This window comes from Felis catus, chromosome A2 (genome assembly GCF_018350175.1).
Source record: "Felis catus isolate Fca126 chromosome A2, F.catus_Fca126_mat1.0, whole genome shotgun sequence".
In the NCBI taxonomy this organism is placed as follows: domain Eukaryota; kingdom Metazoa; phylum Chordata; class Mammalia; order Carnivora; family Felidae; genus Felis; species Felis catus.
This window is the reverse complement of record NC_058369.1, coordinates 114,604,615-114,618,101: the sequence shown is the minus strand read 5'-3', so window position 1 is coordinate 114,618,101 and position 13,487 is coordinate 114,604,615. Positions and strand designations below refer to the sequence as shown.

The following is a 13,487-nucleotide window of genomic DNA, read 5'->3' as shown; positions in this document are numbered from 1 at the left end:
TATGTTAAATTCTTTAGTTTTGTTTTTCCCCCCAAAAGCATACTCCTTGGTAAAAATGACAGCTGCTCAAAACTCTAAGCCAGCCGTTCATAACACTGGATTTATAAGAGAACTCTTCCCAAAAGTAAATCACATAGAAATATAAGAACACATGTAAGCAAGTACAGATGCATGTCTCTTTATGATTTTGATTTGATGTCTTTCGAGTTTGACTTTGGGAATGTCAGCCCATCAGATAGTTTGTGGGGTATGAATTTTGAAAGTATATTCCTGTGTACTTCTATGATGAGTCTGGGGTGGCTCTAGTTAGCAAACAGATGTATCCTGAGTTAGTAGAAATAAATGAGAGCAGAGTAACAGATTATAGATGCTTTCCCCGGAGTGGGGGGAGTCAGAAGAAGAGTTTTCCCAGTATCTTCTGAATGTTTGTGTTCCAACAAAAGTTACACTGTTCAGTTGTAGTTAAACTGGAGGAAAGGGACGCTGTGCTCGGTTCTCCTGAAAGCCGTCATTCAGACTGAGCCTTAGAACTGAGATGCCTTCCGTCAGGCCAGGGCAACAATGGCACCACTTTCTTCTGCTACGCATTGTTGTCTGCTGACTTTGTGTTGTTGTTTGTAAGACTTCGCTCCCAGTGCTCAACTATCCCGGATTGCTCATGAAGGGGAAAATTCCTCAGTGCTTATAAACATGTCTCCCTCTGATTTTAATTTTCCCTTGGAATTTTATTTTCACCAAAGGGGAAAAATTGCTTCATGCCTTCTCTTCTCCAAGGCCATGAGCACAAATGTCAGATTTTTACTGAGCAGGAGAGGAGGTGAGATGTTCAAGCGTGGGAGGCTGTTTAGGTCAACATGACACATCTCTAACTGCAACATCACATCATAACAAGTGGTGTCTTGAGGGGGAGTATGATTAAGCACTTTCAAAACCTCGTAACTGAGCTATTCAGGGGGACCATTGACTTTAAGTGAGAGTGGACGTGTCAGGAGCCTTCAGTTCACTAGGGACTATTGAAAAATTCAGGGACTTGTTTAAATTGTTAAAAGCACCCTGAAGGATGACTCTGTCAAAGACTGACTCTTAATCTCCGCCATGTCCTTAGAATATGTGGGATTAGTGTGTGATTTAAGCTTCTCAAAACATTGTTCCTTTTGATTGATTTAAATTGGAAGAGCAACAGTTTTCATTTACCATATTTTGTTGATTTCAAATTGCGTGTTTCCTCCACATTTTAGCATCTCTGAAATCAGGATAGGTCTTAATGATTGATCATATGAAAACACAACCTGGTTTAACTGTGAGCATTTATCTTTCCTAGTGGTCCTTAAAATGAATGATATGTATTACAGTGAATTGCATATTCAGTTCAGTGGAACAGCGACAGCCTGAGGGTAGGGCAAGAACTTTTAAAGTCAGACAGATAGAGTGCCACTTAACCACGGCTAGAAATCATCAGCCTTATGCCTCAAACAACTTTAGGCTTATTTAAAAAGATAGCTGTATTGCGTTTGCCTTGCATTTAATTGAATCCAGAATATTATAGTTACAGTTAATGAGACTATCATATCCTCTAAAAATATAAGTGAAATCTGAACTTGGTGCTGGTAATTGTAAAGACTTGTAACTTAGGATAGAAATTTAGTGGTATAAGATTTACAGCTTTGCTTATGGTTATCTACTCTCTGTTCTCTTTAATCCTTCATTTTAAGATCATAAAATAGAACACTAAGGTTTGTTACTTTTTGCATGAATGTCGTAATATGGATGCATTACCAGCTCTGAATTACTTGTGTTCCTGAGAGAAAAAAGGTGTATAAATAAACATTGGCATTATGGCCTTTGCTAGTAGACCTCACATACTGCAGTTTAGAGTAAGGAGAGGTGAATATTCAGGATCTTTCCTCCTTAGTGATGAACATACTCTCAGCCATTCTGCCATGTCCCTCCATGCAAGATGACAGCAGTTGAACTGATCTGCTCTGCAAGCTGCTATTTATACAGGGCTCTACTCTATGGATTATTTGACACTAGATGCTTATACTTTTTGCAGTAATGTATTAGCAAAAAAAACCCATCTGGTCGATTATCTTGCTCATTTACGTCTTGAGCATTTGATAGAGCTGTATACACATTGGCTTGCACTCTGAGTTCACTGTGCTCCCTGCCCTCAATCTCTTTTCAGTGGCAGTCATCTGCTGTGGCTCATGAAAACCCGGGGATAACACGCAGTATGTACAGAGGAAACGGTCATTTACTTAATGTAAACCTAGGCCCGCAGTTTCTTCTTTTACAACAGTAACAATAATGACCAAGCCCCGGAGTTAGATACAGATTTCCTTTCTTTTACGATTTTAAAATGCTTCAGCTACGTCAGCTACCATTCCTGGGCCAAAGTTATTTAAGTAGACAATGGTGAAATTTGAGTTAGAATCTAAGTTACCCATTGAGTTTTTTTTTTTAAAAACTAACCTACACTGCTTCTACAGTTCTAGAATACCACATCCCTTTAAATGCATAGTGCCAAAATGAAACAGCTCCTTCTTAAAGTACTACTGAATAGAAAAAGAATAAAGCTTTTGTTGCTGGCACATCTTGTTACAAATAGGAGCTTAGCGCTTTCTGGGTAGGGCATTTCTAATATTTTCTTAAACTGGTCAATGCCATTATTATAAATGCATGCAATTAGAGAAACACTTCACTGTGCTTTTGCCAAGGTATTTCTGAAAGAAAAATATTTAAATGTATAATCAACACAAGTTTCTCAGGAAGCACTTGGTTTTCTTGTTTTATATTAACAAGCTGTAGGTAAAATTAGGCAACGCTCATTACTAAGTGTTGAAAATTATGATGTGAGAACTTGAAGAAGGGACAGAAGTTGGTTATGTCTTCTAAACATGATGATAGTGGGATTAAGATTGGGTCATCAACTCTTTAAAGAAATTACCTCTTATGTAGACATCATATTTCCCCATCTTAATCTGATTATATTAACAGAGGAAGGGGCACATGTTACCAAATGGGGACGTTCAGGCTTGACCTGGAAGGCTAATGGTCACAGCACAGTTTGACAGGGAAGAGCCTCGAAGTCACAGGACTAGCAAAAGACACATGACTTGAGCCCTGGGCGACTCATGGGGAATGAAGGGGAGTGGGCTGTAAGAGAGGTTACGATTCATTTGTGTAAGACCTCGTAAGGCACTGAAAGGAGTTTAGGCTTGCCTTTCTGGCAAAGGGAAGCCATCAATGAAGGGAAGTGTGGCACAATCAGGTGCGGTCTTCCTAAGATCTTTCTGGCATTGGCTTAGAGGAAAAAATGAGTGGAAAAGAGGAAAGTGTTGGAGAGAATCCTTAGAAAACTATGATAGTGAGTCAGTGAAAGGTGAAAGCCTGAACCAAGGTGGTAACTTGGGAAATAAGAAGGCTGTAGATGACAGGAGTCACTGAGATGGTAAAACTGGCAGTATTTGATGGCTGGTGATGGGGAGGGGTGCGGGGTAAGAATGTGTGTTATATTAAGCATTTTTTAAGTTTTTATTAAGGCTTCTTTGGTATAGTGGTAGACATAAGAATGTTCTGTTTAGCATTAGAATGGTTGGTCACCTTTGGTGAAAAGCTACAAGACATTTACCTTGCTTTGTTTCCTTGCAGTATGTTTCAGGTGTCTGAGACACAGACACCTGAGTATCTAGAGCACTCAGTGTTTATCTCCCTGGCAAATTGTCGGGTCAGGGTTCTGGCTTACAGCATGGGAACCGCACAAACCATCTTCTCATACCAGACCATTGGAAAATACCTTGGGCAGACAGAGTCTCTGGTAGCCACAAAATTAACTGATCTTAATTTTAATAATTAAAATTAATTTAGCCAAAGCTTTGGCATTTCCTGCAGTGATGTGTGCGCCTTGTTCAGAATTATCTGTGATTTTAGGGATGCTCTCTTGACCCATGTAATCTGAGTTGGCATCACTAAGCTGTTATTTTAGAATCCTCTTGATCATTTATTCATTCCATATACCTTTATTAAAGCCGGTGTCCTAGGGGATTCAGAATAACTATGGTGGCTTCTACCCTGAAGAAGTACAGTCAGGTTGTAGAGAGAAGACAATGACGCAGATAACTGAGATATAAGGAGACAGTGTTGATAATCTCCAGAGAGATACACAGAAGTTAGAAGAAGAATTTACACCCAGGGAAACAGGATTCTCTGTTACAGCAGAGGTAAAGTGTGATGTGAGAGCTGGGCTAGAGCGGACTCAAGTCTGATGGCTTCTGGCTGCGTCTTCTCTCCCCAGTCATTGCAGGAGGCAGGGCTGATAAGGACAGGAACCTGGGACATCCAGAATCATGATCGTCTCAAGAAAGAGGAATGACCAGGACCACCCTGCATGGAACAGACAGAACAATTACATAAGGAAGGGATGGTGGTGGCAGATGTGGGAAGGATAAAAGAGAATGCGAAGGTGCCTGCTTCGTTTGAGTCCTAAGTTAGATTTGAACAGCATGTAAACTGCTCATACTTTTGTAGCCGTGAAATAGCTGTATTAAAGAATATATCTAGAGGTGGATACTTTTCTGGGACACAATGGTACTATTGCCCAGAAGAACCAAACCATTCCTAAAATGTAGCTTTGGTAGCATATTGACTTGTAGTGTATACATGGCAGTAGTAGCTGCTAAAGTGAGTTCCTAAATTCTGAAGTGCAGAAATGTGGGTCTGTAAAATGTGTGTGAGAGCTCTGCTAAGCAGTGCTTCCCTAGGGACTCTGTCTATAGCCCTCCCTCTCCCCACCGGTTTTCTCCAGTTCCTTTGTTAAGACTGAGGACCCACCCTACTTCCTTCCCCCTTTCCCATTCACTTATGAAATATGGGTGGGAAGGGGATTTTGCACATTCTGAAACTTAACCTTGGCGTAGTCTGCTGCCAGGGTAGCGTCCCTGTCACTCAGCCTCAACCAGGATTTCCTTTTCCCTGTTTCCTGCAGCCTCATCCTGCAATTCTGCCTACGTCAAAGGCTTCCTTGTTCACAGATGACTAGGGGAGACCTAGGGTATTCTGGCTGCTGTCCCTCTTATTTCACCTATTAAAAGTTAGTCTCTGCCTTTTTCCAACTTCTCTTTGGTCTATTACTTTGTTTTAAAAACAAGGCTAAGCATAAGGTGAAAGCCCTCTTTTTACTCTACGTGAAACACTAAAAGCAAAAGTGGTTTTATCATTCTGTGTTCAAACTTGCATTATGTATGTAGGCAAGTAAAGTTTAGAGCAACCATGGCATTACTCAAAGTTTATCAACAATTTAGTTTAACCAAGAAACTACTTAACTACAAACAGAATGTTTTTGTAACATTATTGCTTAATAATAAAGTGAGAATTCAGGTACATATAATGGGCAATTCATAATATGTTAAGTTGCCTGCCTGACAAACCGCTGTGTAGACATGATGTTGTTTTTCTTAATAACGAAAACTTGACTTTGCATTGGTTTTGTGCTAAGGTCCCCTTTCATAGGAAGAAGACTTATTTGAATGAATGATTCGAGTTCATTTTTGATCAGGATTAATATGGCCACAGAGTAACACAAAAAATGGTAGAAGATGGTTCATGCCTCCCAGAAGTTTACAAGTGAGCTGGGGGGGAAATTCACACATGGAAACAAGCAATCTCCAAGACGGTATTTATTCAAGTGTTTTACTACTGTGACAGACATTGAGAGGGGGAAACACCCCTGATAAACACATTTCACAACTGCAGCAGCCCATGCTCCTCTGCATTCCACAGCAAGGCTTACAAGTGTGGTTCGCTTCCCGTGCTCTTTAAATTCTGGTTTGTTGCAATTATTTATTTATTTGTTTATTTGTCAGGAAAATGGCAGCTGAGCTGCCAGTGAAAGCGGCGTGTTCATGCTGTCTGGTGGAGCCATCTGCTCATTAGCTCTGTTTTTAAGTTCTCACAAGAAGCCCATTGCAAGTCCCGACACTGATTTTTTTTTTTTTAAATGAGTTTCAACGTTTTTAAAGAGAGAAATTTGTCATTATGGCATTTGTTTTTTTTAATATTCAAGTTTATTTTAAAAAGCCCAGTTAAGAAAAGTGATACTGGCTCAGTTAGATTTATCAAGATCATGTTCTCAAAGATCTTGTATTCCCCATGGACAGATGCTGCTCCCTAGGTTGATAAAGTTCTTACTCTTATAGAATTAAAGTAGTTGTATCGTCTCTAAAATGTCTGAGAGGGGCACCTGGGTGGCTCAGTTGGTTAAGCGTCTGGCTTCAGCTCAGTTCATGATCTCCTGATCCATGAGTTCAAGCCCCACATCGGGCTCTGTGCTGACAGCTCAGAGCCTGGAGTCTACTTCAGATTCTGTGTCTCCCTCTCTGTCTGCCTCTCTCTTTCTCTCAAAAATAAATAAACATTAGAAAAATTTTTTAAATAAAATGTCTGAGAAATCATTAAAATGAGATATTGAGAATCAGGTTATTTTTCTCTTGTTTATGCCCTCACCACCACCCCCCCTCCACCCCCTGCCTCAGTGGCATATCTTACTCCAGACCCTGGACAACCTTGCATTATTTTCCTTTCTACCCCCATCAAGGCCTGATCTGCATTATTGCTAATAATATAACAATATCACTACCTTCTAGATTGTTGTCTGATTAGGTAACACTAGAAATCTTTGGTGGTTTGGTTTCATTTTTTGTTCATAATGGATGCCTTAACACCAAAAGGTAGGGAAAAGATGCACAGACAGATGGACAGTCCTTCACAGACAGATGGACAGTATTTCATGACAACTGTGTACCACTGAGGCTTGGAGAAATAAGAACATGAAGAGATCTCAGGGAGAAGGAAGACATAGGTACCAACTCATAAAGTGCTTTCATTCCTGTGGAAGGTCCTGATACATCAAAGCCTGCAGAGAGCTAACACTGCAAGAAATTCAGAGGCTGAATTCACAGTTTTCTGTGTGGTAAGTGTTCTGCAGAGTGCTATGGAAGCTTGTCACAGGGGTCTAGGGAGACATGCATACGTCCCTGAGGAAGAGAGAATCTGAAGGGCCAGAGGCATCACTAGGAGAACTGAGGAAAGACAGGCATTGCTGGCAGATGAGGGAACACGAGTGAGGATGCCAGTGTGAACGGCTCATGCCAAGAGATGATGCTGCAGCCCCGGGGGCAGAACCAAGTGGCTGGGGCATGGCCGCAGGGGGAGGGACACGGGGGCCAGAGGATGCAGAACCTTACAGGCTTAGCCAAAAATTGTGTGCTCCTAGCCAGATAGCTTTGAGCTCTTGTGAAGAATTTAATAAGCAAGAGAGAAGAAGGTGATTTACAGTTGAATTTTTGAGACTCCTCTGCTGCAGCGCCAGAATGGGTTTGCAGGAAGATGGGTCACACTCGCTTCCTTTTTTCACAGGCTTCTCTGTTGGTTTTACAGAAGCAGTCACCAGCATAAACTAAGGATTTCGTGTGAGGAGCTCCAGTCCGTGAACTTGAGCTAAAGTCCCTGGGAAGGCAGAATGTCCAATTATAGCTCAGTTCTGATTCTTTAGCTTTACCCTAAAATACACCACGACACTATCATTTTCTTGAAAATGCTGGCTGTGATTCAGTCCTGTTTTTATAGAAATGAATTTTGAGCTTGCGTGTCATGTGAATACTTTCTGTTAATGACATAAGCTTATATGTTCACTTTAAAAATACTTACTCTGTGGTATAATGTTTGCCTCATATTGATTCAGCCAAAGTTTGGTGATTTCTGAGTGATTCAAATACTTCAGTTGATAAAGATGAGGAAAAGAAATGTATAAAAGATTTCCATATAAGATGGAAAGAATTTTTTTTTTCCTTTTGCAATGGGAAATGGATTGAAGGAGGATTCCATCTGGCATACAGCAGCCCTAAATGTTGTCTTAAGATAGCAAAAATAGAAGATTGCTTAAAATACCATAACAGAACATAACAGACTGCGGCCAAGTGTGCAGTACATATTTCTCTGATAAATCATGTTAAATACCCACATTTTACTTAAAACATGACCATGTTCTTATTTTTCATTACATAAAAATTTGTCTTCAATTAAAAAAAAAAAGTCCATTCCATTACTGAAGCAGGAAAGGTTTATTTTTTTTCTGTAGAAGTTGATGCTACAGCCCTTAGGTTTACCTGGAATAGATTTCTTAATTTTTCTGGTGGTTGTTGTTTTCCAGGATTTCCCTCCTATATTAAAAAAAAAATGGAGAAATAAGATATGGCATGTAGATTCATTTACTGTACATTTGTCCATAATTAAGTGAACAAGGCTCAACAATTTTAAGAAGCCCTTGTAAATGTCCTCTTTGTTCAGGTTCCAGGAATGGCTGGGCATGATTGAGGCAAGCTGAGTCAGAATAAAGGATTAGGGGCTCCTCGAGATCCAAGAAACACATAGAGGGAGAGACTAATGGTGATAATAAGACAATTAAGATGGCAGGAAGTGGCTTGGGGGTAGGGATTTGTAGGGAGGCTCATGAAAACTTAATGAGTCATAAGAGCATATCTTGGTGATTGCAAAAGTGGGGGTAGGATAGAAATAAGGTAAAATTTTGGCCCTCTGCAGTCAATAAGGAGAGAGAATGGTACTTCAGACAGATGAGTCCCTAAACCTTTCATGATCTTGCCTTGGCTAGGATTTATAGAGGTAAAACAAGCTTCATATTGACACTCTTATGAATACAGAAGTCTAATGATCCCCAAATGGTGCAATGCATAATAAAATCCTAAACTGAATTTTATGCTTGATGGATGCTATCACTTTCTTGCTGCTCAGTGAACTTACTGTTATTACAAATTGGGGGATTGTGATGATGCGTTATTTTTTGCAATCAGTCTGAGTATCCTGGAGTTTTCCTCTGAGAGTCATAGCCAATGGGAAGAACTTGAGATATCCTGTGTCCTGATTGTTTGGGTAAGAAAAACTTTCAATCAAAAACTGGCACCTGCTAAATAGGATTATAAAGTGTTCCTCTAAAATGGGCAATAAATACTATACAGTCCATTAATTCTGTTGGAAGTTTGTTAATCACAAGAAAAGTTTAGAAATATGTCCATTAATGATATTCTTCTTGTAAAAATAGATACCTTTTAATGTCTGTAATCAGAAGCAAAAAAATCATTAATAAAAATAATAACTAGAGATCTTTTAGGTTTGTTAGAGAAAGTTATAATTCAATCTTGGTGTTTTTATCTGTGTTCCTAAAAATGGAGTTTGTGGGGACGTAAAGTGAGGCTAGCTTGATTGAAATAACCTTTGTCCCCATAAAACATTTCTGATGAACTGCTTCTCCCCTATTTATTACCAGTTTCCCTATCAGAAAATTAACCCAGCAACTCCCAAAAGCAGGCACAAGCAATTTTGTCCGCAAAAAATAAATGGGATCATTCAGTGCTTTTCATCAAATATCCCTAGGGAGGCAGAGCTCTAAAAAATTATCTCAGTATTAAAACAATACTCAGAGATAACTCTAAAAACATGGGAACCAAGAGGGTAATTGAAGCCATGGAGATAATACTGTGTTCTCTAGTAATTTGTATGACTGGAATTTTAAAAGATGTAAGTGAACAGAACTACAAAATATAAAAATGGCAGAGACACGTAGCACACATGGCCCCATGTGTAGAGCATGTGTAGATGTAGAGCAACAGGTTTGAGGTTAAGGGATAAGCCAACCAAGGTGGTAAAGGGAAGATTTTGAGTGTGGGTGAGGCAGAATTCTGACTAACCTTAAAATCCAAGAGAAGAAATCTTGGAACGAAGCAGAGAGCCACTTTTATTCTGATTGTCTTCTGAGGAATATACTTGAATGCCAGATGCTTGTGGACAGAAACGTTTCATGACTTGTTGAACTATTAAATGCCATTTCCATTATAATTTGGCAATCAAGCCTGACTTTATCTCAATTTTAAGTAGATCACATTTCCGTCCCAACTCGGTAAATCTCAGATTCCTGTCCTTCAGTATTATTCATAATCTTGGCATAGAGCAGAGATCTGCACAGACCTGAGGAAAGTTCACCACACCCTGGAAAAATCCTTGTTCATAAAGATCAGAGAGCCCTAGGTGTATTCAACACCTGCAGCTGTTGTTTCTCTTGTTGTGCACCCCCCCCCCCCACGCCTCTGCAAGGCTTGCCACTTTGGCATCTTTGCCCTGATCTCTACTCTTACGTATCACATCTGGTGACTCCAGAACCTCTGGTGAAGAATATGGTGGAAGAAATTTTGCTAGTCCATTTTGGCCTAAACCTAAGTTTTTGAGACTACTTCAATCCAGAAGAGAAAAGCCAGACATGGTGTCTCTTCCTTCTGAGTGACAGAGGATGGCAGGCTGCAGGCATAGCAGTCTGAGGGGCCCTAAAGAGAAGAGCTGGGTAACACAGGCTCATGGGAGACCCGGAGGGAATTGACAGTGCATTCCTTGGTTGAATGTGGTGACCTGCCAACGCTGGAGAATTCGGTCACTTACCTAACTGCGCTGAGATCTTCAGACAGAAGCCAGCATCCCTCATCAGACATTGAGTTTGTCTACCATTAGCAGCTTATCTCGGATTCCCAAGCCCGAGCTCAGAGACACGATGAGAAAGAATCCTAGTAGGTGAGGATGGGTGGCAGCCAAATAGCTATTCAGCTTGCTGCTGCCAGTAGTGATCATTCAGCCATTACACATAAAATTAACTTGGTTGAGGGCCCAATTTTTAAGCTCAGTAGAACTTTCTCCTTTTCATATATAGAGCAGATTTTTCAAATACCTGGCTAAGATTAATTCAGTCTTGCCTTCATTCATTAAGAAAAACATTTGTTGAGCACCTATGACCCAGGCACCACACAAAACAGAGCAGAGACAGGAGTGAGCAAGATGTGATTTGAGCCTCAAAGGCCCCCTCCCCTCTGTACGGAGGGAGAGAACAAAGATAGGAGACTGAAGAGGACCACCCTACACACAGAAGAAAGGGGCATACTTTGAATAAGGTATTTGTTTCCAGAAAATTGTTACTTCACATTCCTGTGAGGCATTTGCTAAATTCAGCATCATTTTGTACTTCCTGGGTTAGGACCAGGAAAGGACATAAATCATAAAAGGCAAAGGTCATACTTCTCAAATCTAAAGAAAGTTGCATATTGTTGGCATTTGCCGTTTTCCCCTCCTCCCATGTGCTAGCTACGAAATACACTTTTTAAAATAGTATACTGTTTATAGTTTGGGGCCTGTTTTACTGATTGAATTTGCTTCTGAAAACAAGTTTCTTGAAGAGGTTATAGGTGTTTTAACAATCGACAGCAAGGTATTAGGCACCTTGCTGGAGTTTATAGCACATTTCTGTGAAAGATTTTTTTTTTTTTTGGTTTAAAATTGTTCTACTGATTGCAAAAGTAATACACGGCTTTTGCAGAAAATTTAGAAATATTAGAAAGCTACAGGAAGAAAAATTTAGTGGGCAACCATGATTGTCCCTCACCTTGCCCAGTGTGTCAGTATATACATTATGAGTCTTGCCTTATGTTTTCGTGGTGTACTTTACTTAATCACCCTTCAGTTTGGGCACAAATATGTTTACAAATTTTGCTGTTATAAATGATCTGACATGTACAACTCTAGAAAATTTTTTACCTAAATTTTTAAAATAAAGTTTGATTTATTTTGAGAGAGAGAGAGAGAGAGAGAGAGCGCGTGTGTGTGTGTGTGTGTGTGTGTGTGTGTGTGTGTGAGCAGAGGAGGGGTAGAGACAGAGCGAGAGAAAAATTCCAAGCAGGCTCTGCACTGTCATCATGGAGCTGGACCTGGAAACTCATGAACCACAAGATCATGATGTGAGCCAAAACCAAGAGTCTCATACTTAACCGACTGAGCCACCTAGGCGCCCTAATTTTATATTTCTTAAGGATAAACTCCTAGCTTAGTAATTTCTACTTACAGGTATGAAATGTTCATCTCTTTTATGTTTTTGCTCACTTTCCATAAAGCTTGTGCCAGTTTTCACTTACATCAGCGATACGTGAAAGTACTTGTTTTGTAATGTCCTCACCCTTACCCTCATTGAACATTGTGATTCTCAGGGGAAAAAATTAATTATTTTTTTTTTTTGGTTGATGGGGGGAAAGTATTACCTAGTTCAAATTCAAATTTCTTATGAGGTTGGATATTTGCAATTTATATCAATCCATTATCTTTCTTCTATAAATAACCTGTTTACCTCCTTTGCCCACTTTTCCATTGGAATTTTTCTCATTGATTTGAATAAGTTCTTTATATATTAAGCATATGCATCCTATTTGCTGCATGTAGTTTTCTCCCATTTGTTTCTTGTTTACTTATTTTTATATGTATATGAGCAAAACAGTTGATTCACATTTTTTAATTTTTAAAAATACCGTGAAAATGAAAAAGTCCTTCCCCATTCTGTGGCCAGATACTCAATTTTATTTTCTTCTATTTCTTCTAGAATTGAACTTTTCACTTCTGTCTTCAGTTGATTTACTATTTTGTTACCAGTGTTTAAAAAATCCATTTTATTCTGGTGGAATTAAAATTCTGTTAACCAACTTCCTCCAAATTAAATATATTGAGTACAAATGGAGTGAGTCACATTACCTCTTTGAGCTTCAGTTTTCTCATCTATAGAGTTAGGAGATGAGTGCTCTAAGATTTCTTCTACCTCTCAAATTCTTTTCTTAACTTGAAGACACCACCCCCCTCCCCCCAAATTCATCAGCATCCTTACTTTTGAGTGTTGGTACTTCTTGGGAAATTGTTGCCATTTTATAGCAGATAACAATTGATTACCCAGGAGGCTTTCAGTAGGCATTTTCTACTATGATGGAACATGTCTATCAATGCCAAGAATCATTCTGTTCTTTTATGTTCTAAAAATACTCCTGTGGATAGAACTTCTAAAAATTTACTCTCTGTGAAATAGTGTTGATATGGGACAGATGGCTGATCGAGCATATCCAGCTACAAGTACCTCTGCTATCAGGGTATTATAGTTATATTTCATGTCAAGTCATTAAATACTTGGAATTGTTTTCCTGAGTTCAGAATGTCCTGAAGAGGATTGAGAAATGCAATTCCCAAATAATGACAAACCAAAAAAATGTTAGATCTTACTGCCTTGAACTCTTAGAAATAACAAGGAAGTGGACTAGCTGTTTATACTGGCTAATAAGTTCATTAACTAACCACTATCCACAGCCTAGCTCCAAACTACTCCTTTAAAAAAAAATGCAGATTTATAGCTCTCCTATAAAGAATTTACTCTTTGAGGGCAATCCCCATTTTTATTTGGACTTTCATCCCCAGTGTCTAGCGCTAGGCTTTCAATCAATGTTTGAATCCAACAGAGAAGGCATTTGTAGGTGGTTTGAGATGTTTTTCCCAAGTTCAACCAAACCAAATCTGTACAAATCCAGTTTTACCAGATCCAGGTTTCCAGTTCTATGGAGATTTTCAGCTTT

The 13,487-nt window shown here is 39.4% G+C and overlaps 1 protein-coding gene across 2 annotated transcripts in view; it reads left to right on the top strand.

The window, feature by feature from the left end:
• The window catches only part of RAPGEF5 (Rap guanine nucleotide exchange factor 5), a 226,731-nt gene that overhangs the window by 124,678 nt on the left and 88,566 nt on the right, over window positions 1-13,487 (top strand). Inside the window, exon 10 of one of the 2 annotated variants that reach the window (XM_023250436.2) lies at window positions 6,893-6,967. The exons of the other annotated variant lie outside the window; for it this stretch is intronic. Within the exon in view, the coding sequence (XP_023106204.2) occupies window positions 6,893-6,967 (75 nt within the window). The remainder of the gene's footprint in view (window positions 1-6,892; window positions 6,968-13,487) is intronic. 2 annotated transcript variants of the gene reach the window in all.